This window comes from Dichotomopilus funicola (assembly GCF_033296635.1).
Source record: "Dichotomopilus funicola strain CBS 141.50 unplaced genomic scaffold C8A04scaffold_14, whole genome shotgun sequence".
Taxonomy (NCBI): Eukaryota; Fungi; Ascomycota; class Sordariomycetes; order Sordariales; family Chaetomiaceae; genus Dichotomopilus; species Dichotomopilus funicola.
The window spans coordinates 127740-151960 of NW_026944035.1; the positions used below are offsets into that span (position 1 = coordinate 127740).

The following is a 24221-nucleotide window of genomic DNA, read 5'->3' on the forward strand; positions in this document are numbered from 1 at the left end:
TTTCATGAAACGGAAGGCTACCGGCGTGGGCCAACTTGGCTGAATCACGCCATCACCGTCGCCGACGACCTTTCGGCCGTTCGGCTCAACTCAACTCAATACCGCGGCGAGGTTCTGATAACGACTCTCAGGGCCTGGAAAGAGAGGGGGGAATATTACTACTAATGGGTCTTTGTGTGTTGCGTGGTCACGATTTGTCGGGAGATTCTCGCGATTTCTGTTGGGAGCTAGGTTTTTTCTCTGCCCGCGAGGTACAGAACAAGAGGAGGCTATATACAGACCACGGACTCCGACACAGGCGCGCAATCCGGAGCGCGCTAATCTGCGCTCTACATTTTCGGCTTTACTTTTTCTGCCTAGCTAGCGCCTGCACTGTATACTAGTTTTTCTCGTCCTTGTTTTTTTCCGCCTTTTTCTCTTTTTTTGCCCGCCGCTTTACCGTTAGCCCGTCTCTTCGGCGCTGTCGTGGTCTTTTTCTGACTGCTACAATGGCGATCTTTTGCGTCTGAGATCCTAGCGAGGCGCTTCGGACGGGCATGACATGACATGTAGCATGGGCGCAAGCATAGATAGATAGGCATGAGCATGGCAGCGGCATATGGCGCTAGCAGGGCGATGGGCATGACGATGGGCGCTGTGGAAGTGTTGTGTGGGACTATTACTTGCGAATGGAGTTGGAATTTTCTCTCGAATCTGAGGTTCTCCGTGCTGTGACCGATGTGCCTTGCTAACAAAATGCAGTCGCAAGGTAGGTAAGCCATTGATCCATTGCGAAACTCCCACTCCTTACTATGTCGCCTCGGTTGACCAAATCGAGGGAGAAGTGTTATGGTTTTGGTTTGTCATAGTTACTTACGTGATAGCAGGCTTAGTGTGTCAAGGAGCTTCGAAATTCAAGAAAAGAAGGCCGTCTCCTGAGCGTGGCTTTTTCAAGGTGTTTTTGTCATTATTATCGTTTAGTTACAGTACCAGTACCGCCCGCTATCAACAGTCCGATCTTCTCATGATGGGACACAGTACACATATCCTTTCTAAACACCACCCTCTTCCTTTTCAAACAACCTGGTCAAACACGCCCACAAACCCCTAATCATACTTCGAGACCAATATAATATTCCCAACGCCCCCCTTTTCACCCCCAAGCCCTCTCAAATACCCCCTCCCCCAGCCCCCGCCACCTTCGCAAAAGACCCACTGCCACGGCTACTAAACACAGCAATGATACCAAACCCAACATAAAACAGCGCCAGCGGGTACGCCACAAGCGCACGCATCCCTCGCATGCCGCCCACCGCACAAAAGATCCCACTCGCGCTCCACGTGCACCACACAATCGCCGCCGTCGACAGCGTAATCCCCGCTGGCTTGTCCATCGGCATGAAGATCCCCGCCATGCTGGTCGCGACCAAGGGAAGCAGACAGTACCCCAGCACCGAAGCTGACCGGGCAAACGTCAGGTTGCTGTTGCTGTTGCCCGTGCCGTCGGGCGCGCCGCTACCGCCAGCAACGCCCGGGGCGCCTCCTCCCATGGCGGCGGCCGCGGGGCCTGGGCTGGCGCTGGCGTGGGAATGGGGGTGGCCGTCGGGGGTTTGGGAGGGGGCCATGAGGGAGAGGATGGCGTGGAGGAGGACGGAGCCGAAGACGGCGAGACCGTAGATGTAGCCGAAGTGGACGCGGCCGGAGAGGAGGAGGAAGGTGCCATAGAGGAGGAAGAAGAAGAGCGGGCCGGCGAGGTCGCTGTCGTCCATGAGGTGTTGGTCGATGCGGCTGAAGGGGTTGAGGACGGCGAGGGTCTGTTTTGGGTTGAGAAAGTTAGAAAGTTGTTAGACAATGGAGGAGGGGGGTGGCAGAAGACTGAGATTAGCGACGTCACTGTACCTTTGCTCCGATGTGGTTCACGTTCACGCCCAGCTCTTCCAGCAGCGGCGGCTCGGTAGGGTAGCCCTCCGTCGAGAAGGCGGCCAGCCAGCCTGTGCGGAGCCCTCCCTGCTCGCCCATCCGCCCGGACACATCTGCTGGGTCGCCGAAACCGGAATCGAAAGAGGCCGATGCGCCATAGGCGCCCGTCGAGGGCCCGCCATAGCCATAGGATGCTTGTGATGGCGTTGCGTGGCCGGAGACTGGTTGTGCGTAGTTGGACGAGTAGAACTGAAGGTTTTGGGCGCCGGAGGGGGCATAGCCTTGGTTCGGCGGCGCGCCGTAATATTGTGACATTGTGAGATCGATCGAGTAGGGGTGGGCGAGGAAAGTTTATGGGGTTTATGGGGGCAAAAGAGACAGATTGTTCGCGGTCGAAAAGCAAGATTGGGCGGGGACACGCAATGTATTTTCTCGAGAAGATCACAGTAGGAAAATTCGGGTTAGGGAACGTGGTTGTGGTGGTCGAGAATGGCTGATGACGATGGGGTTCGTGGTCTGCTGAAAGTTGCGATGTAGCTTCAGCAGAGGACGCACGGCGCAATGTCGAAGCCAAAGCTCCCCTGCAGGCTGCATGCAAACCAAACCCACAGATGCGTGGCAGCAGAAAGCTTGGCAGGACCCCAATGAATTTCAGCTGGCTGCCAGCTGTGTCTCAGCCCGGCCCCGGCAAATCGGCGGCAACAGGGGTTTGTTAATTTTTTGAGCCAAGACCAAAGCAGCACTCTCCGTCATGCGATTTGCCGTACCGCGGCCTTAAAAAACATCTTGTCGACGGCCGCACATCGCTGCACATCCCGAGGCCAGCCGCGCATTCCCTTTCACACATCGACAACCCGGCGACAACGGCGGTCGGTACTGTCAAATAACACACAATGGTGGGTAGTCGTCCCCAAAATCGGGCATGCTACACCATCACCCCCACCTTCTGGGAGCAACCCCCCCGATTCCTACCCCTCCAAAAAAGAAAAAGTTCCGGAAAGAAAAGTCACGAACCCGAAAAGCTAACCTCCCCCCTCCCTCTCCCAGGCCTACCGCCTCATAACCCAAGTCGTCCTAATAGGCACGCGCGTCGTCGGCCGTGCCTTCGCCGAAGCCTACAAGCAAGCCTCCGCATCGAGCCAGTACCAGCGAGCCCAAGCCAAGGCGGGGAACCCCGTCTCCGGGCGCGCCAGTCTCAGCAGCGGCATGACGCTGGAAGAGGCCTGCAAGATCCTCAACGTGAAGCCGCCACAGGGCGGCAAGGCGGATATGGAGGAGGTCATGGAGCGGTTCAAGCGGCTGTTTGACAGCAACGACCCGAAGCAGGGCGGGTCGTTTTACCTGCAGAGCAAGATTTTAAGGGCGCGGGAACGGATTGAGGCGGAGGTGAAGCCGGCGGTTGAGAAGGCCGCGGTGGAGGCTGAGGCGAAGGAAGGGTGGAATCCAAAGATTTACAAGGATAAGGGGAAATAGATGGGATGGTATACGGGTCTCTGTCCGTCCCTTGCGTCGTGGAAAGGGGTCACATATGGCGCCCCGCGCCGGCTGTGTGCCTTGAACACCTAGAAAGCTGGCAGATATGATGGAAAGGGTGGCAAGGGACGAAAGAAAACACGCCAAGCGAGGTGCAGCCGCGCCATGTCACGATGGCTTATCGGCTCGTGGATGCGCAACGGCAACAGCCACCTCAGCGGCATCTTGAGAAGGCCACGGGAGTTAAGCACTTCCGCAGCTTCATGTACACATCTTCACTCGACTTTGGGCAGGCTTGGCGTTAGGTGGTTGAGATTTATGGGGGGGAGGCTGGTGGTGGGTGGTGTTTGGAATGCATTTGGTTGGTCCCCCATACGACACGCGCTGTTCCCCCTTTTGTTTTAAACTCTGTGTATCATAAATCATGCGGGGAAGCGGGCTGTACCGAGGCTGCTGTCAGCGTAGGGGGCGGGCATCTAAACCAGGGCTATGAGTGTTCCGGCTCGCTGAAGAGGAATGGAAGCAGAATAACACAAAGAACAAATTCACGGCAACACCCGAACAAGGTTGAACCTATACACTGATATCCATGGGTTATCTGGGACTCTGATTTGCTTATACGATCTATGAGAGACTGTCATCCGGAAACCCGGAACCTAGCCTGATCCGCACGACAATCAAACTCTCATCTGACACTACAACCGGGGATTTGGATTCCAACCCAGCACTTCCAAGGTATTGAAACCTGGTTCCATGGGGTTTGGCCCTCTCACCCTAGATTATTAACTACATTCGTGTTGAGATGCATGTGTAAGTCCTCAGGTTGGTGAACAAACGCCCATGGAACCCGCAGCTTCATGGCTAGTCAATCTGATGAGCTACTTGGTTTATCATAGCCAAATATTGAGAAAGAAATTAGTTAGTACATGCCGCGCGGACACTGTCCAGATATCCCCATTCCTCATTCCTAACCGCGATCCGGCATCTCATCTACTGAGGGTACGTACCTAACCTTGGGCCACGCAAATTATCACCAAAACCACGCTCCTTCCCTCCCACACTATATATATTAGATCCCGTAGCAAAACAGTCACCAGCTCCCCCCAATTCGCCAAACAGCGTGTTTGGCGTAGCGGCATTGGGAGGAGCACCACGCCAATGCCATCGTAAATCGAAATGGCCCTGGGTTCGATTCCCGGGGCCAGCGAAGACAAAGTCCCCCCGGTGGACTTTTTGTAACTACCGACCGCTATCCCTCTGGATGGGGATAGGGTTTGGTGGTGAGCATTTTGTATTTACTTCCTTCTTTTTATTTTTTACCGTCGTTTTCTTTTTCCCCGTTAAGAAACAAAGGGTGTAATTAGAAACAGTACTCCTCGACGGTCACTGTCGCAACGCGTCTAACCACGACACGACGCCACAGGAAGCCGACTTAGTTGCCTTGGTGGTGAGACTAGGCCATTGATGCATCAGCGGTTCCATTGGCCCCGCCGTCAGACGAATCTCATGGGTTGTCACACCCCAAATCACAACCTCCACCAAGCCCCATCTCCCCTCCCAAGCCTAACACCACGTCCAAAGCCTCCCCTTCCCTGTCCCTGTCCCTCCTGGTCTTCACTCTCCCGCTGGCTCGCTCCACGCCTTTGACTTGACCGTCCCACATTGGACTCTGCTCTAGGCTGTGCTGCGCTGGTTCTAGTAGTCCCTTCGGCGCTATTTCCTCTACCCCTCCTGCCATTCCCATTCCCATCCCTATTCACACTCGCAGCCCTATTCCGACTCCCGCCCACAATCAACCCACTCTCAACCATCAACCGTGTCTTCGGATCAGTCCCGGTCGGGGAGGGGGTACTGGTAGCTTCCGCGACGGGGTGATACCTATATTCCCATGCTCGCTGCTGCGAAGGGGTACGTGTCGTAGAGTTGTTCGGTTGTTGTTGTTGTCGTGTCTGTTGTCCAGGTAGAATGGGGGAGGACATTGAGTCGGCGGAGTTGATACTTTCGTAGGTGTTTCGTCTACTGCGGCGGTATGGGGTTGGTGTTGGTGTGTGTGTTTGTGTTTGCGTCGGTGGAGGATTTTGGTTGAGCGGGTTGGGAACCGGCCGTCTTTGTATCTCGGTTGTGCTGGGGTTGCGACTGTTGCGGGTATTCCGTGGAGTAGAGCGGATGACGATGCGGACGTCGCCTTCGCTCATCTCGGGGAGCGCCGGGCCGGTATAGCCGTTGGTGGCGGATATGGGGCCTGTGGGAACGAACGGGGAAGGGGCAGAGCCGTTGTTGGGGTTGTTGTTAGGTGATGTGGACTTTTTGTTCTTCAAGGAGAACAGTTTTGCCAATGACTTGAGCTTTGTCTTGGGGATTTGCTTTTTTGTGCCTGGTGCTGTGGCCGGGGTGACTATACCCATCGTTGTCGTCGTTGTGCCCGCCCGCGGAACAGCTTGGGCTGAAATCCCTACGGGTTGTGGCACTGGACGACGCGGAATTTTATACTCTGTATGTTGCTCATGTTGCTGCTCTTCCTCTTCGTCTCTCGCTTCTCGGGCTCTCGCGCGCCGGCGAAGAAGCCAGCCAGCAAGTGTGATCAGGAGAAGTAGAGCGATGACGAGACCAATAATGATGCCGACTATTTGACCCGTTGTCAAAGGAATGAAGGGAGCAACTGTCGGTTCCGTGGTGTTTGTGGCAGTGGGCGATGGGATAGTTGTGGGGGTGGTAGGATTGAGAGTCGTAAGACTGGGGGTAGACGAAGAACGAACTGATGTTGAGAACGTCAACGACGGAGTTGAAGTCCTGGTAGAGCCAGTCGAAGTGGCAGTATCTGATGTTGAAGTTGAATCTACAGCAGATGAAGTACTAATGGCCGTTGCCGATGTCGTCTCTATGGGTCTGCTCGGGGTAGACGCGCTTTGCGATGCCGATGGCAGGAAAACGGTTGTAAAGACGGTGACCGTCTCCTCCGCATTGGGTGCGATAGATGTAGTTGAGAAGACTGTGATCGTAACAGTCGTGGTCTCCGTACTTCGGCCTAGGACGGTGGTGGTGATAGTAGTTATGACCGTTGCATCGGGAGTGACTTGAGCCGTCGAAGGTACAATCGTTGTCCCAGAGCTAGTGGCTTCCTGTCGAGCCAGTTTTCTATCGCCAAAAGAGGTTACTGTGGAGGTAGTTGTCTGGGTTTGTTGGATGGGGTCGATGACGGTGATGACCTCGGTTTTTGTAAAAGTCACAGTCCTGATCTCGGGGGTGTCTGTGAAAGCCGTGATTGTGGACGTGATAGTGATACCTTTCACCTCTGTGGCCGCCGGGACCAGGCCAGTGACGGTCTCTTGACTATCTTTCCATGTTAGTATCTGATGCTGCACACGATTTCCCAAGGTCATGACTTACAGCGTTGTGTTGGCTTCATCTTGCTGGCCCGATGACACATTCCTTCTATCTCTCCAACCACGCTTCCCCAATGTAACGCAAGCAATGCTCCTCGATCCATTACTCTCTATCTTAGAAGACCCCAAAGTCGGGAACCGCGCTGTTTCCCGTCCCTCTTGTTGACCATCGCTCCCTGTAACAAACCCAAATCCTAGAAAAATACGTGCTAGAACCCTCACAAGTAACATCCTCCAAACGGTTCATCGTAAACACAAAATGTATGGCAAGCCCCCAAGGAAACAAATCTCCGCATAGAATGGAGAAAACAAGCTCGCACACCAGCCGGTGGTGTCAGACTGCATGTGGCCCGGTTATATTGAATGGCATAACACACAAACGCCCTTCCGCCATCGCACGGGTAACACAGACCCCCAAGAAACAACAGGATTTATTCGTGAGATATAGCCAAGGATTCCATATGACAACCCCACGAGAAATCCGGTATCTACAAATTAGTTATATACTCAACGCCCGAGCCACGCGGGAAACGGTATTGTCAGCCACGCATAACCAACCCACAAGCACGCAGTCAGCGGTTCACACACACACACACACACACCTCGAGAACCCTGAGGGCAGATCAACCGGCCATGAAAGGTGGGACCGGATCCCGGGTATCACCCTTCGAATAGAAAGCGGGAGGGCGGGAAGATGAAACGGTCGGCGGGCGGGAGGGGGGCTTATCCAGGATTGTGCGTGCCGGAAAAAACAAAGTCGGGGAGCAGAAAAATTAACCTTGGAAGTCCGGGACGGAGGTTTACCCCGCGTCTTGAGTTGACGTAATTCCCGATGGAGAATACTGCGATTGATGGCGTGTTATGCGATGTTTGAATCGATCTGCTCACGCGCGAGGGGCTACCATGATTTGGTAGGAGGGTCCTACCCTCGTGGGTTTATATTTAGAATCTAGGGACAAGAAGCATCCGGTCGATCTTAGTTCTGGCATTTCCGGGGTTATTTACCACTTTGCTTGAGGTTGCTCTGAGTTTTTTGTCGGACGTGCAGCCCCTTATCGTGAGATACTCGAGGTCTGATCGCGATGCTGTCATGCAGCTACCCCTTTTTGCCAAGCATCGCCCCAAGCATCAGGGGCGAATAAGCAACAACCGGCCTAAATCTTCCTCTTCACCAACCCCCTCCAAAAATCAAAACTATTCTCATCACTCTGCAACGCCCACCTCTTTCCCGTCGGCCTCAACGCGCCGTTAATCCCCCCCTCATCCACCTCCTCCGCCATCAACATGCCCCAGTCGCGCGTGATGCCCACCACTCGTGCCTTCGCGCCGTCTGCGCCAGCCGTGTCCAGCGTGACCACCTGGTTGCCGTGCAGCCAGTGCTGGTAGTAGGTGCGTTCCAGCTCGCGTGAGAAACCGTCGCGGCAGAAAATGTGGTAGAGGGATTCGAGGCGGGTGAGGATGCGCGCCATGAGGCGTTCGATGCGGAACGGTTGGGGCTTTTTGTAGTTGCCGCTGTTCTGGTCGTCGAGGAAAGGGAGGAGGGCGTCGAGGCTGGTGGTCGGCCGGGCGTTGTTGGTGTTGATGCCGATGCCGAGGACGACTTGGTAGTTGCCAGCCGAGTAAGCGCAGTTGGCGAGGATGCCGGCGACTTTGACGTAGGCGACTTCGGTGGATGGTTTGCGTGGGTCGCGCACGTACACGTCGTTGGGCCACTTGATTCGGATGGGGAGGTCGGCGTAACCGTCGTCGTAGGACTTGACAGCCTCGACGATGGCGATGGCCGCGAGGTATTGGAGGAAGACGATCGGCCGCGAGGTCGCGAGGTGGGCGGGGTGGTTGATCACGGTTGACATGATGAGGGACCCTGGCGGCGCAACCCAGACGTTGGCACCTCGGCCACGGCCGGCTACTTGAGTTGTAGCCGCTAATGTGAATCCCGTGGGTAGCGTTGATAGGAGGTTGTGGTTTCTAGGAGGGTTAAAGGCCGTTTGTGTCGAGAACGAACGGGAGAGGACACTCACTTCTCGAGCAACGTATTGGTGCTGGTGACCACCTCACCATACATGAATACATCTCCCCATGTTTCTGCGTCCGTTTCTTTTCCCCTGAACTCTTGAAGAGCCGAGTAAAACACGGAGTGGTTGAAGTAGGGGGTTTCTTTGGGGTCCGGCCATGCGTTTTCGTGAGAAACAATGCGCTTGGGGACATGACTGTAGTCGGCGGTGGGATCCGGCGAGGTTCGCCCGGTCTTTTTCTTGGGACTGTCAAACTCGCTGAGCAGCGCTTGACTCAGCGATGCCATCGACCATCTCGAATCGGGCTTCTCCAGATGAAATAGGTCGTTGTCTCCCTTGATGTACTCTTCGCCGTCCTCCTTAGTGATAATCTCGTCAAAGGAGCAGAGTGTCTCGGAAACGTTGCTTGGTTTGAGTGCAGAAAGATGGATCTTCGATAGGCTCGGCACCAATGACGCTTCCTGGCTGACTTCAAGGCCCAACTTGTTGAGACAGGCCTTCAAGAATGAGGTTCTTGCCCCTTCGTATGCTTTGAGGACTTCGATAACATCATCATAACCGGGTACATCCGCCTGGGGGCTGAGATTGACCGCATCGAACCTACAACAGCAGTCAGTCAAGAGTCAATGAAGGAGGAGGGACACCATACAACCCACTCTGGATGCGGACCCGTAAGAATAACGGCCCCTTCCCCAACCTTGCAGTACACCATCGCCGCCTTCGTCTCCCCGGCCTCTACCGCGATCTCCTCCGTATACGTCGCCAACACCTCCACTTTGCTCGACGAGTCCGCAAGCTTATCAGCGTCCACAAACACCCCACCACCATTATAATAACACCTAAACCCATCCGGCAACTCCTCCCCCTCAGCAAACGCCCCCTTCACCACCTCCACCCCCGCCGCCCTAGCCCCATCCTCACTATGATACCGAAACCCCCTAAACGCACCCCCCCTACACGTCCCCGGAAAAAACCCCAGTTCCCGACTCCCCACAACCTCCAACCCCTCCTTATCCCCCACCTCAAACTCGCAGCGTTTACACCCATAATACCCCCCCGCGCAAAACCCCAAATACGCACCCCCGCGCCGGACATACTGCGCGATGCTACGGTTCCCTTCGCCATTGAGTACGCGGCAGTAGCCTAGGTCGGCGCCGCCGGGAAAGACGAGGAGGGCGCAGGTGGGCGCCCAGGGTTCTTTGAGGAGGGCGGATTCGGTGAGGGGGGTGACGGCGTAGTTGGGACCGAGGAGGCGGCGGAGGGTGTAGATGCAGTGGCGGACGGATCCGAGGGTTGAGCCGGTGCCTGAAGAGAGGTTAACATCAAGTGCTCAAGTGCCTAAATGAGAAGTTTTGAGGAGGTTTATTTACCTGTGTACACGAGGACATTGAGCTTTTGGGAAGCCATCGTAGTTCCCCAATTAGGTAATGCAAGCAAGATGGTGGTATGAGTTGTTATGGTGGTGGGTAAAGTGGTTGAGTTAAAGTGAGAATCCGGATGCGGGAAAATAAACGGAGAAACGGTTGTTGAAATGGGAACTCCGACTCAACAACTACCGGGCCCTTAAACTGACACCTCGAAACAAAATCCCTCAACAAGCCCTGAAAGTTACTAAACTCAATGGGGTCAAAGCCATCAACAGAGGTTCCTCCACCTAAAACAGAGGTAAAGCAGCCGGTACCCGCTGCTGTGCAAGACGACGATGAGCCGGATGAGTGGTGAGTTGTTGAGTTGATGAGTCTTGCAGGAGAACTCTGGGGCCGATTGTTACCGAGCTCGGCTTCGTACTTTACCCCCGAACTGAAGGGACCTTGCTTCTGACAAACGCCACAATGTTGCAGGGACAAGAGGATATTCAGTACTGGGTGTGCAGGTAAGTGGAAGCATAAGTTCTAGTGGGAATTAGCTGCCCATTTCAATCTTTCCATCCTCACCAGGTTCATCTTCACTCGGGGGAGGGGTTACGGGATACGGTTTATTACACAAGAATCCCCACCAACCACACCCCTTGCTAATCATCGCAAATACAGAGGAAAACGCGAAGATGACGGATTGTTACTACGAGAAGAAGGACTGGAGGGCTTGCAAAGATGAGGTTAATTAAATCCCGTTTCTTCCAAATATTAATACAGAAAGAAGTATCTGATTTTAATGACATGGCTAACAACACTACTCGACGGCAGATGGAAAAGTTTAGGCAATGCTGGAAGGTCCAGGGCAACGACAAAAGAACGAGTTCAAAGGATGCTTAACCATTCTACAAGGGATAGGGGCTACTGTAAGATATGAGGATGGCATTTGAGATCTCTATAAAGAATAAGAAGCGGTGATGCTATCATATGTTGAAGATCTGGGCTAAAATTACCATCACATGTTACGGGTATGGAAATGCGTGCATGGTGCAGCACCGAGCCAACCCCTGTCGCCAAGACCAACTGGCCTGCTCCGCAACCTTGAAGTCTGGAGAATTTCAAGACCCGCCACCAAAACCATACCTTCGTCCATCATCCCACAACACATAACCAACACCAACAAAGATGCGGTCCCAGGCCCTCCAAGCGGTCCGCCCCGTGCGGGCAGGAGCTCCCAGTATAATCCCATCGCCGTACCACCTCCAAGCAGCGACACGACAATCGCCCTTCCACCAACACGCCGCCCGCGCAGCTTCATCGTCGTCCTACACCCCCAGACCGCGAGCAGCACCCACCACGTCAACAACATCGACCTACCGCGCCCGTACCGCCACACCGACCGCGAAGCCAGCTACCTCCACAACCCGCGCCGCAGCACCCGCATCAACACCAACACCAGAACCATCACCATCCTCCTCCTCAGGCCCCACCCCAACCCTCGACCCGCAAGCTGCCATCCCCCAAGCCGCCACCATCGACGACGTCGACCCGCAACTAGCCGCCCAAATCCCCATGCCCGGCGCCAACGGCGCAAACGGCTACACCAACGGCAACCCCTCAGCAGCCTTCACCGCAGCGCTCACCCGCGGCGGCAGCAACGGCGACGGCCCCGAGCAATCCGCAATCGACTGGTCGTCCTCCTTCCACGGTCTCTCGACAACAGCCTTCAGCCCCGAGACGGCGGCAGTTCTGATGCAGCCGCTGGATGCGATTGATATTGAGATCAAGCCGGATGGGATTATTTATCTTCCCGAGATCAAGTACCGGCGGATTTTGAACCGGGCGTTTGGACCGGGCGGGTGGGGGTTGGCGCCTAGGGGGGAACTGGTGGTGGGGGAGAAGGTGGTTACGAGGGAGTATGCTTTGGTTGTGCATGGCCGGTAAGTTTTGCCTCTTCCCCCCTCATCCTACACAACATTCACCCGTTCTCTACCTACAAGACGCTAACCAAGACTTCACTCAACCCAGATTTATCGCCCAAGCCCGCGGCGAATGCCAATACTTCTCGGAAGAAACCATCCCCACCGCCGGCGAAGGGTGCAAATCCAACGCGCTGCTGCGCTGCTGCAAGGACCTGGGTATCGCGTCCGAGCTGTGGGACCCACGCTTCATCCGGACATTCAAGAAGGCGCATTGCCACGAGATCTGGGTCGAGCATATTGTGAATAAGAAGCGTCGGCAGGTGTGGACGCGCAAGGATAGTGATCCGGCGTATCCTTATGTTGTTGCGAAGGGGGCCGCGACGAGGTCGTAGATTTGAATTGGGGGGTGTATGTGATAGTACATGGCGGGCATACAAGGGGGAAGCGTTCCTAGGTGGGGTGGGTTAAAAAGGGATAGAGGGGGTGTTTGTGGATAAATGCTCTGGAGAAGATGGGGGGGATGATAGAGCCAGGCCTGGATGTCAGTGTTATGAAAACGAAACAGGCGTTGTGAGGCTGGTCAGTTGTCAACGAATGGACAACTTGTACATTATTGTATGGTTCATAAATCTCATGCCACTACGCTCTCCCGGAAGAGCATATTGAAACGACAAGCAGGTTTGGGCAACAGTGAAACGACGAGATAAAGGGGTTTTCGTGTGCCTATCTAGGTCTAACCCAGGGCCATCCTCCTGTATTTGATCAAAAAAACAAGGTCCGGAACCAACCCAACCCAAAACGCCATCCCGATCTTATCCCAATGCATGTCCCAACCGAAGAGCAAATAAGCTCTCATCCCGACCCATAACCCCGTTGTGATGTATCCATAAACCAAGACCAGTCACATAAATGACAATAAGAGAGAGTGTGTGAGAAAGAAGAAGTACCACTTTACTTCTCCAACCCCGAACTCTTCCCAGCCTCCTCGCCGGGCCCAGACCCAGACCCCCAAGCCCAACCCATCCAACTCCCACCTTGTCCCTGTCCCCGTCTTCGCACAGCAGCCCCATCCCCCTCATCCTCGCCGCCGCTGGGCAAGTCCAACTTCTCAAAATCCCCTTCGGACCGGCTCTTGCTCAAACCGCTCCCGACGCTAGCTTCGCCGAGAGAATCCCGCTTGTCGTGCTGCATGCCGCGAGCCTGAGCCGATTCCTCATGTTGGCGCGTAGCAGCCTCCTCCTCGCGGTCGAGCGCAGACAGGACGAAACGAAGGCGCTCGCGCTGAGCTTGGATGAAGGAGACGCGGGCGGCGGTGCCGGCGGAGAGGATCGATTCGGGGATGATGCTGCTGCTGCTGCTGCCGCTGGCGGACGGCGCAGCGCGGGATGTGGAGGCAGCTGTGGCGGACGACGCTGCGGTGCTGACGGCGGAGGAAAGCAGGTTGAAGAAGTCCGAGGTCAAGCCGCCGGTGGTGGGGGCCGGAGCTGGCGGTGGCTTGGTGGTATTCCACTTCGGCGTCGCAAGGGTGAATTTTGACAGTAGCGTTTGGGTATACGACCCCGCGGTCTGGGGCCCGGATGCGGCCGCGGGCTCGGGAGACGGTGGGAGACCGAACACACTGGTTCTGATTACCTCAATGGCATGGTTGAGATATTCAATACCCGCACGGCGGAGACGCTCGTGGGACGAGGCGATGAACTCCTCGATGGCCGCCTCGTTCTCTTCTAGGTACGGGTGTACGTATTCTTCGTAGATGACACGGGCGCCTTGGGTCTGGGGGGAAACGAGGTACACCAGGAAAAGGAGCCTGATGTAGGCGTAAAAGGGTATCCTAACAGGTTAACGTTAGTGGGGAAATCAGAGTACACGCGGTGTTTGCCCAGAACACACCAAACAAGAATCCAGTCGGTCCAGGACTCAACGAGGAGCGCGCAGGCCAAGACAACCCAGTACATGAGCCATGGTGTCAATTGCGCAGGATCTGAGGTCTTCAGGGCCTTGTAACTGGCGAACAGTGGGAAGAGGAAGGACGCGACGGAGCTGTTCAACACGGGCGGTGGTTAGCCTTGTATATGACAGTGCAAACGGAGCCCAGGTCGCAATTATCCACGCACGAGAGGAGCTTCGCAAAGATGTCGAACATGACGGCGGCACCGCGACAAGGCGCGGGTTCTCTGGTGAGGATATCGGCGTGTTTTTGCCCGTTTGTAGGATGTTTTGGCGAAGTGAAAGAGAGGAAAGGAGGAAGTGGCGGAAAGTCATCAAGAGCAGTTCTACTGTATGAGGTATGGAGTGACGAAAGCAGATGGCAGGGCTCGCGGCACGGGGGCAGGCCAGCTGACGGACGCCCAAGCAGGGGCCTGAAAGGCGGAGAGCTCCACAATGGGCTTGGGAGATGACCACTAAGCGGGTGGTGTTTGATAAATGGGACCTACGCACTGTTGCGTTGGGCACTTCAGGTGCTCGCGCTTTAGATGATTACTCTATGTGGTGTTTGGGCGCAAACAGCTCTTGGTGAACGCTTCTCTCCCGGTCGTTCATGTAGACAGCTGCCCAGGCGGAATGACGAGGAGCCTCGCGTTGTGGAGATGGGAGCTCTTGCCCCACCATCCGCTGCGCATCACGCCTGCAAGACCCGCTGTTGGCACGAGGATTCAACCCCCGCAATCACGACGTAATGCGGGGCATTCACAAAGCTCGCTGACACCAAAAAAAAGCGGCACATCAAAACAGATAGCTTGAGTCCAACCCGTCCACATTCGATCAAATTTTAACGGATTTTGACGATTATAACCGGAATGGCTGTCTACAAGCCTAATATCCACTTTCTTTTCCGTCTTCTTTCACTTTTTAGATTCTTTTTTTTTTCGGTCTTTTTAACTTTTGTAGAAAAGTAGGGTGTCCATCTGCCGCTGTTTTTGACCATAGCAAATAAGAGCAGTTTTGAAATGGAGGTCAGACTGCCCTTCTCCCAAACTGTGTAATTCCTTTCCTTGACTTCGCTTACAACTTGAACCACAAAGAATGCACCACTCACTTTCAACTTTGCGGTTGGTAGCCGACTCAAGTCGCCGATGAAAGCAGGCTATTCATTTATCTGTTTCCTTGACATTATACTAAATTCAACTTCATCGTAACCATGGCCAGAAGGTTACTCTCGCACTCGTTGGGAAGCACCAAAATTTACAAGCTATGAGGGATGCAATTGTCCTTCTTCAATCCCTTTTTTGTGATGGAACATTCTTCAAACATTCTACTCTCGGTGGTGCAACAAAGTCATCAAAGGTGGACCTTGCGACTCAGGCAGGCGGTCGGCCAACGCCACGAGGTGCCTGATCAGGGCTTAAGAGTGAACAAAAGGATAGAGCTGGGTCTTGTTGACCTCCAGCTGTCCCACCTCAGCAATAGCCAGGAGTAACTTTATACCACCGCCGACTTCCGTGTCCTATAGCCGGCCCACAAAGTCACTTAGTGTCTATTAAGGCTGTATTCGTCCGCAAACGGCAACTCCCTCTCCCCACATAAAACTACTTCAAGCGCTAATCACAAAGCAGCAATTTCATCGCTCTTCCCCGGAGTGGGGGGCTTCTTCGAGCATGATGGAGTTTGACGGGAGATCTTCCCCAGAGATTCGGGCTCGTCAGGGCAAGCTCCAGGTTTCCCCAAAGCCATCCCCTTCTCCAACTTTCCCCCACCAACGGACCCTTGCGCGCGCATGCAGCAGCGCTTGGCCTTGCCGAAGTTGATTGCCGGGGGGCACACCCGAGGCACCCGATCCACGGACCGTTGGTCTCGCTTCTTGGCCGCGACCCTGGAACTTTGGACCAACTGAGAAGCGAATGATTCCCCATGGGGGAACGAGAGATGCAGCAGGGGTCTTCCTGATGGCGTTTTAATGGAGGGGACGAGACCGGGAGAGGAGGTCGGGTTTAAGGGCATCAGCAAGGTGTCGTGGCAGTTGTATGGAGATTAGGAGATTTTTTATAAGGGTGCATCGCCGGCCCCCATCCTTGGCTGACGGGGGAAATGTCGTGAATGTCTCACCCTTCCTCCTCTCTCACCACTAATTTTTGTGATTTGCCAGGCTTCGCCAGAGGTGTTGGGTTATCTTGATTTCCCCGGTGACCGCGACAGTCATGGCCGACGATAACGAAAAGAGAACCCCGTCTCCGGGCTCCTCGTCAAAGCCGGGAGTCCATCACGGCGAGTCCCCGGCTAACCCGAACTCCGTCGTCGCGGAGACCGGGGCGACACGCGACCCGGCAGATAACAACGAGGCTCCTTTTCAATTTGACGCCAAGGCTGAGGCCAGGCTCTGCCGGAAGATAGATTTGTACATCGTTCCGACTGTCGCGCTGCTCTATCTCTTTTGCTTCATCGACCGCGCCAACATCGGTAAGAAAGAGATCTCACTCCCGACTTCTCTTGGCCCCCATCTCACCGCCCTTGTATCTGTCTGTCCTGACCATCAACCCCTTAGGAAATGCCAAAATCGCCGGCCTCGAAAAGGAGCTCGGCCTCCAGGGCTACGACTACAATGCCCTCCTCTCCATCTTCTACATCTCCTACATCGTGTTTGAGATCCCGTCCAACATCATGTGCAAGTGGATTGGCCCAGGCTGGTACATCCCCGCCATCTCGCTCGCCTTCGGCATCATCTCGCTCGCGACAGCGTTTGTGCACAATTTCTCGCAGGCGGCTGGTGTTCGGTTTCTGCTGGGGGTGTTCGAGGCGGGCATGTTGCCGGGGATCGCGTATTACATGTCGCGTTGGTATCGTAGGGCCGAATTGACGTTCCGGCTGTCGTTGTATATCGTGATGGCGCCTCTGGCGGGTGCGTTTGGTGGGCTGTTGGCCTCGGGGATCTTGAGTCTCGATCATGTGGGCGGTGTGACCGGGTGGAGGATGATTTTTGTCGTGGAGGGTATTATCACCATTGGTCTATCCGTCATCGGGTTCGTCAATACCCCCTTTTTACTCAGTTCTTTCCCCCCCCGTCGTAACCCCCACGCGTACCGTCCACATTGCTAACCACCCCCCAGCTTTCTCACCCTGACCGACCGCCCTGCCACAGCCCGCTGGCTCTCCCCAGCCGAAAAAGAACTCGCCACAGCCCGCATCGCCTCCGAGCGCATCACCACCACGGCCGTCCTCGACCGTATGGACACCACCAAACTCATCCGCGGCATCACCAGCCCCGTCACCATGTCTACCTCCCTCCTCTTCCTTCTCAACAACATCACCGTCCAAGGGCTCGCCTTCTTCGCCCCGACCATCGTCCGCACCATCTACCCGGACAAATCCACCGTCATGCAACAACTGTACACCGTGCCGCCTTACGTCGTCGGGGCGTTCTTCACTGTTGTGCTGCCGCTGATTAGCTGGAAGTTGGATAAAAGGCAGATTGTGATTGTGTTGACTGCGCCGTTGGTGATTGTGGGGTATAGTATGTTTTTGGGCACGACGGATGCGTCGGCGAGGTATGGCGCGACTTTTCTGTTGACGAGCTCGTTGTTTGCTGTGGGGCCGTTGTCGAATGCGCAGGTGAGCGCGAATGTGGTTTCGGATACTGCGAGGACGAGTGCCATTGGGTTGAATGGTGAGTTACACATAACAAAATCCCATGTCCCCCCTTTTACCATCCCTTTTCGTTCGAACCCTCCAAGACTAACTCCTCTACCACTTCCGTAGTCATGTTGGGCAACATCGGTGGCCTCATCGCAACCTGGAGTTATCTCCCCTGGGACGAACCCAACTACCACATCGGCAACGGCCTCAACCTAGCCGCCTGCTGCGCTGTGCTGCTTCTCTCCGTTGCCACGCTGGTGTGGATGCCCTGGGACAATGCGAGGCGTGACAAGGCTGGGGTACCGGAGAGCAGCACTGGCAATCCTGAAGGGGGGCAAACGGGAGTTGCGGGGTTGGAGGGGTTGTCGAGGGAAGAGGTGGAGGGGTTGGATTGGAAACATCCTGCTTTTCGGTGGAAGCCGTGAGTTGGGGGTGTGGGTGGTTTGTAATGTGTTTGTTGAGAAGTTCGCTGCAGCTGGACATGGGATCTGGTGGTTGGATATGAATGGGGGATAGTAGTAGGAGAGCTTCGCTCGAAATATAACGTGTAGTTGAGGAAAGCAAACTCAAAGTCACCTGCTCCTTCGAGCTCGAAGCATTTCCTTGCTTTTTCCTCTCGGGCACAGGTATCCAATCGGCTGGGGACCCTCGACACCCCAGCGGTTACATCTGCAGCGGACAAACCATCTTGGCATGCAAGTGATAACATTGCGGCTCTGGGAGGTGCAGCAAGACTGTGTGCGTCTTACACACAGTGGGTTGAAATGTTGCAGTTTGCCACGCAAGATAAAACCGGATTGGGAACGTGTTCGACTGACAAGTTAGTTATAGACAACATGATGTAAAACAGTAGATTCATTGGTATCTTGAGAACAGCACGAAAACAACGCTTCCCTAAACCCGTTGATTCCCAACCAAAACAGCCCGATCCAATTCCAAGCACACCATTACGCATTCGTTGATAGACTATGCCATATCCGTCCTCAAATCATCCGACATGCCCCTTAAACAAACAGTCTGCGCTGAGATGCTGAATATAACGCTTCGTCCCATAACCATCGTCCCCAATAACGCTGCTTTTTTTTCGTGTTTTCTGTTTTTGTTTCGGTAACCAAATTACGCGCTGGTAACCGGCGGCTGCTGCTGCTCCGGGGCATGCTGCTGGAGTTCAGGTACCTGCTGCTGCTGCGGCTGCTGCTGCGGCTGCTGGTGTTCCTGACCCTGGGGCGGGTAGTAGTGTTGGTCTTGAGGAGCGGAGCCCTGCTGAGGTTGTTGGGGCTGCTGGTATTGTTGTTGTTGGGGATGCTGCTGTTGCTGCTGTTGCTGCTGTTGCTGCTGCTGGGCGACCTGCAGATACGCTGGGAGGTTCTGCTGCTGCTGCATCTGAGGAGGCTGTTGCTGGTACTGTGCCGGGTACGGCTGCTGCTGACCCGGCGGGACTTGGCCCGGTGCGTACAGAGTCGCGGGAACATAGGCGACGGCCGGGTAGGCAAACTCTTGCGGCGGCTGCAGCCAGAGTCCCTTGCGCTTGCGGAGACCGAGGGCGAAGAGAATGACCAGGATTACGAACATGAGCATGTCGTTGAAGAAAGGGTCGACAACCAAGGAGACGGCCCGCGAGTTGAGAGATCCAATTCTGACAGCGAGCGGAATATTCCCGAGGGTCCCGTGCACGAAGACGGCCATGACAATCGTGTGTCGGATAAAGTTGAGGATGGTGCAGGCGAGGACGAGGAAGGAACCCTATGTCATTGCTTGTTAGCATCATCGTCATCAGTGCGAGACGGGCCACATCACGGGGAGGTAGGTGCAAGGAAGACGTACCCCACGGAGGAAGGGAAGGTTCTTCATCTTATGGACGAGGAATGCAGCAAGCCCAACCAGCGGGAGCGTGGTGAGCCAAAAGAGGATGGTGACGGCGCCATCTAATTGAACCAACTTCGTCTCCTCGCTGTAGAAGCTGCTGAAGCTTGACGAGCTCACGTGCGTGTACTTGACGTTGAACGACAATTGGACGCCAAACAGGGCAATGGTAAGGGCGAGCAACAACCCAGACCAGGCCAGGATGGCAAGGCGACTGAACTTCTTGATCGGGTTGGGTTCAGCGGGCCCCTTCCAACATAAGAAGAAGCCACCGATGAGCTCGACAAAAGTAATGGGGAGCAAGATGTTGGCTATGTTGTTGAAAAAGTAGCCAGTAGTGCCAATGTAGTTCGAGGCCTCGTTGATGGCCCTTTCACTGCTCGAGCTGTAATAGTAGCTGTCGCCGTACCAGCTCCATAGCGACAAGCCACCAGTCACAAGGTAAAAGAGGAGTGCTCTACGTGTATGCGCAACGTGTTTGGTTAGTCATTCATCCCCAGCCAACAAAACAAAGCACACAGAGAGGAAACGCCTTACAAAATCCAGATGGGATACAGCACTTTCAACCAAATGATGCCGACCCGAGCGGGGTCATGCTTCCTCCGGACAAGACAAAAGGTAATGAACCAGAGAATGGATAACGGCGTGATCCATATCGCCGCTATGGCCGTGTAGCCGATAGTAAGGCCTCCGATGTCTGTCGTCGAAGACATGGTCGCTCAATTCCAGCCCTGTTGCGCCGAGGGTGTCCAGGCGCGAAGTTCAAGGTTGGAGCCGGTCAAACAACAAAATCTTCTGGAGAAGGTTTCCTTGGCGAGATGTCAGAAGGGAAATGGGGGAAGTTGAAGCTACGAGCACGAAGCGACACGACAGGGACAAACGATGTGTGGTGGGACGCCGCGTGGTAAAAGAGACGCCTGCCCAATGGTGCCCCAAGACCGTTTCTTCATGGCTGTGGCTAGAACAGCCCTGCGCTGCCATTGAACTAGAGCCGACGCGGAGACATCGTCGTCGCCAAACGTGGGTAAGACCGGCAGAATGTCACGCCGCTATACCCAAATCTCGAAGAGGACCGGGGGGCCAGCTTCAGCTTGTGTGACGGGCTGCAAGGATCTCCCAGGGCTGTGCATCGCCAAGAGCCTCGTCCTGCAGCGCAAACCACCGCCACGGTCTCGCTCAGCCACGATGGAAAGGAGAATTGAGCCGCCATCATCGAGGCACCTGTCTTCCTCCATCCTCCATTATTGACTTGCTAGTGCATGTAGTGTAGTTACAGTACGTTAGTTTTGTCATCCAAAGGACTACTATGTACATACACTAGTCGCGCCTGAAGACGTTGACTGCATTTTCGACACCTTGCCTGGTTGGGACGAACTAATTTAGCCAAGGGTTGCTCTGGCAATACCGAAAAAAGAACAGTGGAATTTTTAGGCCCCCAACCCAATTTTCCTAGCACGTGCCTGAACGGCGTCCATGCCGGCTGCATTGGGAAGGGACGGAACGGATGTCCAACTACGAATAAGCAAACTGAATTCAAAACACCATGATGACACTTTTAGCTGAGACTAGGAAACCAGGGAATCGTGATGATGGATTTAAATTTGGCAGGCCGTGGTCAAGGAATGGATATTCGGCCTCACCATGCTCCCTATATCAGCACTAAGTTAGAATGTGCGTAACATCATTGGCTAGGGTGCATGGTCTAGTGGTATGATTTTCGCTTCGCATTTGACTTTCCAATGCGCCTTGTGAAAGGTCCCCGGTTCAATCCCGGGTGCATCCATCTTTTGCCATTTTGCTTGACTTACTTACACATTCCAAATTTCTTCTTTTCGCTCGCCAAAGCTTTTCTGTCTCTGTTTTGTCCTGCTGGTCTGGTTGTGGACATCTTGTTATGATCTCTCTCCTAGAAGTTCGGCGGAATGACATGCTCAAGTTTCTCAAAGGGGAAATCGGTCCTTTGAACAACAGCATAGTGTGTTCGTCCCGTCCCATATGTTAGCAGCATCTGCCGTGCCTTCCTTTTCCACTCACTTAGATATTCCAGATAAAATTTGGCACGATTTTTCGAAATGCATCCCAAACCCAAATTTCTCTCCTTTTCTCTCCACTCCATCATCCTCTTGAGTTGGTCTTGACTTCCACCTCAACCTCCATTGCGAGTTCGCGAACAAGAACCCTCTTCAAAGCTTCGTTCCAACGACTCCAAGATGAAGTTGCTTTCAATCTCATTCGCTACTCTCCTCAACCCGATCACGACCTTTGCTCTTGCCGCCGAGCCCTCCAAAACCACTAACCGCTCCCGGATCCTCGACCTCGTCGAGAATGGAGTGACAGAGCGGACTTCTCGGGGCCCCGCCGCAGTCCATGGGACTCAGAACTGGTCCGGTGGTGTTGCCACGAATGTAGCGTTTTATTCCGTTCATGTCGATATGACCATTCCGGAACTCCGCCTGCCGGAGGGTGGTGACCCCAGCACCTTATACGGCCTCTCAGCGTGGGTGGGTATTGATGGCACAGATTACTGCCCCTCAGACATGCTGCAGACTGGCGTTGATATGTACCTCAAGAATGGCGTGGCGACTTACATCCCTTGGTGGGTGCAAGAATTCCTCTCCTCCATTTTGAATTTGGTTAGTTCAACTGGGATTGTTTAACACGGGGTTGGGGCGATAGGTTCCAGTGGTACCCTGGCAACCACATGTATCTTCGTGACACCATCATTACCGCAGGCGATACTGTCCGGTTGTCCGTTGGCACAAGTCCAAGGGATATGTCGAGGTATTTCTTCACGGTTTCGAACTATAGGACCGGGGGGGAGAGTAGGATGGAAACGAACAACACACACGTGCTGCTTTGCGGGTTCACAACCGAGTTCATTGTCGAGGACTTTTGGAACACAGATCGGCTTCCGTTAGTGGATTTTGGCAACATCAAGTTCACAAGTACCATATCCGAAGTGGAAGGCGGTATCGCGGGCGGCATGGAAGGGCTCAAGCTGTTAGAAGTGGAGGAGGAGGGAACTGAGCGCAAGCCCATCCACTGCACCAACGATGGCGTCACCTTGAGTTGCGACTACCAAACAAGCAACTAGGTTGAGGGAGTGTCCCCACTAGCAGGCCTGGGTGACGGGAACATGGGTGCTGTAGATACGCCCTCTCAGAGAGGAAGACAAGTGAGAGGTTCGCGGACAAAGGGATGAGTCTAGCACAAAACATCTCGCTTTCGTGCCACGAACTAAAATGTCTCAATGTGCTACTCAATGGAAATTGGTGAAACCACGGTGGCTGCTAACGCTGACTGTGAGGCAGCATGCTGCTGTGCTCAATTCTATTCTTCGCCATCCGCCACTGGTGCTCCTTCAGGGACAGTGAAAGGTGTGCTTGAAGCAACGGCTTGTGCGACAAATCTACAGAAGAGTCAAATTAGACATGTCAACATATTAGCAAAAGGAGGTTGAAAGGACTGACTTAGTATGGCTACCCCTGGCAACCAGGTTCATCTGCTTGTCCCAGAACATCACTGTGGTGTAGGCGAGTGTCTTCCCCACTACGATCACAATAGTCAGTCTATTTACCCCCAGAAGTGAGGGTGAGGTCCAGAAGTTTACTTACTCCTGTCACAGACCGCTGTCCCCGTCAGTGTGTCCCCCACCTTGCCCCCGCTGCTAATGTAGGTGACTATTTAAAAAGTTTGTTAACTTCACCACTTCCAAGGTTTAGCATTATGCCTTGGTGACTAACCATTGAGATCTGTGGTTACACCGGTAGCATAATATCCCTGGGAAGCCACTGCTAGGGAGCCGCCGAGGTCAACAAGACTAGCGATAGTACCACCGTGGATGATCTTGAGCCGGTTCTAAGGAAGCGGTTAACAGTTTATTCTTTAGTTGCCAAGATCTATATTACACATACGGTGTGGTCTTTCTCAATTTTTAACTCAAAGTCAACGACGCCTTCTTGCGCTTTGGTAACCCGGAGCTAAGCGGGCATGGTCAGGAATCTGGGTTTATACATCGGGTTCAAGCGGAGTGACAGACAGTGTTCTGAAATAAGCTAAGGAGGATGGTTCAGGAACATGAGCCTAGCTGCTGCGCCGGTAAGATCAAAAAGGGGCATTGCTTTACCGTGGCTCAAGTCCCGACTCAAGCATGAAGGACTTCAGGACCTACAGACAGGGCAGTTAGAAGTAAAGTAATTTCAGAAAGTCTAGGTTAAACTTACAGTCCGGACAAACTGGTGCGGTTTGAGCTTCGGACCTAATTTGGTTGCCATATTTCTCGGACTTCTGTAACAAGTAACAAGAACGCAAGAACTAATATGCCCTCAAAGGAATAGTTAAGAGTTGACTTCCCCAAGACATGGAAAGCCGAGGAGTTCAATATCCGGCCCCACTGTAACCCCCATTCATGCCGCTGTGCCCTTGTCCCTGGAATCCCCCATGCAGGGGCCCAAGGTCTGTCAAGCCTCTGGAACATCCGATCTTGGCGCTCTGTGCAGGACGACAAGGCTTCTGTTCCAGGCTTCAGCGAGGCTGAATGGAAGTTGAAGGTCTTGACTTTATCCTCACTCACCTCACCACTCCTTCGATCAGTCCGATAACTGCCAGTCTATCGCGCTGCTACACTACAACATTTGGCAGCGCGGTCTTTATTAGCATCGATAATGCGATAAAACGAACCATCTTTCCGGTTTTCGCCCGCATCGCGACGCACGAGAGCAAGGCGCGAAGAAGAAGAAAAAGGAT

At 54.2% G+C, this 24221-nt stretch overlaps 10 protein-coding genes and 1 non-coding gene across 11 annotated transcripts; 5 read left to right on the forward strand and 6 right to left on the reverse strand.

Moving 5' to 3' along the window:
* Window positions 1-1148: 1148 nt before the first annotated feature.
* On the reverse strand, window positions 1149-2214 carry C8A04DRAFT_26577 (uncharacterized protein; the record flags this gene model as incomplete). Its single annotated transcript, XM_062779975.1, has 2 exons — window positions 1149-1793; window positions 1879-2214. The coding sequence occupies 2 exons, from the start codon at window positions 2212-2214 to the stop codon at window positions 1149-1151; spliced, it is 981 nt and encodes a 326-aa protein (XP_062638950.1).
* Window positions 2215-2792: 578 nt separating this feature from the next.
* Window positions 2793-3372, forward strand: C8A04DRAFT_26578 (Pam16-domain-containing protein; the record flags this gene model as incomplete). The annotated part of the gene is made up of 2 exons (XM_062779976.1): window positions 2793-2795; window positions 2947-3372. The coding sequence occupies 2 exons, from the start codon at window positions 2793-2795 to the stop codon at window positions 3370-3372; spliced, it is 429 nt and encodes a 142-aa protein (XP_062638951.1).
* A 1526-nt stretch (window positions 3373-4898) lies between these two features.
* On the reverse strand, window positions 4899-6778 carry C8A04DRAFT_26579 (uncharacterized protein; the record flags this gene model as incomplete). Its single annotated transcript, XM_062779977.1, has 2 exons — window positions 4899-6706; window positions 6760-6778. 2 exons carry the CDS (start codon window positions 6776-6778, stop codon window positions 4899-4901), a joined length of 1827 nt encoding a protein of 608 aa, XP_062638952.1.
* Window positions 6779-7909: 1131 nt separating this feature from the next.
* C8A04DRAFT_26580 (uncharacterized protein) lies at window positions 7910-10177 on the reverse strand (the record flags this gene model as incomplete). Its single annotated transcript, XM_062779978.1, has 4 exons — window positions 7910-8723; window positions 8777-9370; window positions 9427-10075; window positions 10141-10177. The coding sequence occupies 4 exons, from the start codon at window positions 10175-10177 to the stop codon at window positions 7910-7912; spliced, it is 2094 nt and encodes a 697-aa protein (XP_062638953.1).
* Window positions 10178-10390: 213 nt separating this feature from the next.
* C8A04DRAFT_35629 (uncharacterized protein) lies at window positions 10391-12436 on the forward strand (the record flags this gene model as incomplete). Its single annotated transcript, XM_062783239.1, has 7 exons — window positions 10391-10488; window positions 10612-10643; window positions 10801-10865; window positions 10907-10908; window positions 11308-11312; window positions 11633-12062; window positions 12151-12436. The coding sequence occupies 7 exons, from the start codon at window positions 10391-10393 to the stop codon at window positions 12434-12436; spliced, it is 918 nt and encodes a 305-aa protein (XP_062638954.1).
* A 559-nt stretch (window positions 12437-12995) lies between these two features.
* C8A04DRAFT_10548 (receptor expression-enhancing protein 2) lies at window positions 12996-14187 on the reverse strand (the record flags this gene model as incomplete). Its single annotated transcript, XM_062776625.1, has 3 exons — window positions 12996-13875; window positions 13935-14084; window positions 14159-14187. The coding sequence occupies 3 exons, from the start codon at window positions 14185-14187 to the stop codon at window positions 12996-12998; spliced, it is 1059 nt and encodes a 352-aa protein (XP_062638955.1).
* Window positions 14188-16180: 1993 nt separating this feature from the next.
* On the forward strand, window positions 16181-18037 carry C8A04DRAFT_26583 (major facilitator superfamily domain-containing protein; the record flags this gene model as incomplete). The annotated part of the gene is made up of 4 exons (XM_062779979.1): window positions 16181-16439; window positions 16525-16999; window positions 17087-17643; window positions 17736-18037. The coding sequence occupies 4 exons, from the start codon at window positions 16181-16183 to the stop codon at window positions 18035-18037; spliced, it is 1593 nt and encodes a 530-aa protein (XP_062638956.1).
* A 691-nt stretch (window positions 18038-18728) lies between these two features.
* On the reverse strand, window positions 18729-20188 carry C8A04DRAFT_10508 (uncharacterized protein; the record flags this gene model as incomplete). The annotated part of the gene is made up of 3 exons (XM_062776605.1): window positions 18729-19355; window positions 19398-19932; window positions 20013-20188. The coding sequence occupies 3 exons, from the start codon at window positions 20186-20188 to the stop codon at window positions 18729-18731; spliced, it is 1338 nt and encodes a 445-aa protein (XP_062638957.1).
* Window positions 20189-21166: 978 nt separating this feature from the next.
* C8A04DRAFT_t45 lies at window positions 21167-21258 on the forward strand. The gene has a single exon. It is a non-coding gene; the product is annotated as a tRNA-Ala (tRNA).
* A 427-nt stretch (window positions 21259-21685) lies between these two features.
* C8A04DRAFT_26585 (peptidase A4 family-domain-containing protein) lies at window positions 21686-22569 on the forward strand (the record flags this gene model as incomplete). The annotated part of the gene is made up of 2 exons (XM_062779980.1): window positions 21686-22071; window positions 22152-22569. 2 exons carry the CDS (start codon window positions 21686-21688, stop codon window positions 22567-22569), a joined length of 804 nt encoding a protein of 267 aa, XP_062638958.1.
* Window positions 22570-22805: 236 nt separating this feature from the next.
* C8A04DRAFT_35633 (HotDog domain-containing protein) lies at window positions 22806-23749 on the reverse strand (the record flags this gene model as incomplete). Its single annotated transcript, XM_062783240.1, has 6 exons — window positions 22806-22884; window positions 22946-23024; window positions 23090-23155; window positions 23219-23333; window positions 23390-23455; window positions 23699-23749. 6 exons carry the CDS (start codon window positions 23747-23749, stop codon window positions 22806-22808), a joined length of 456 nt encoding a protein of 151 aa, XP_062638959.1.
* Window positions 23750-24221: the final 472 nt, after the last annotated feature.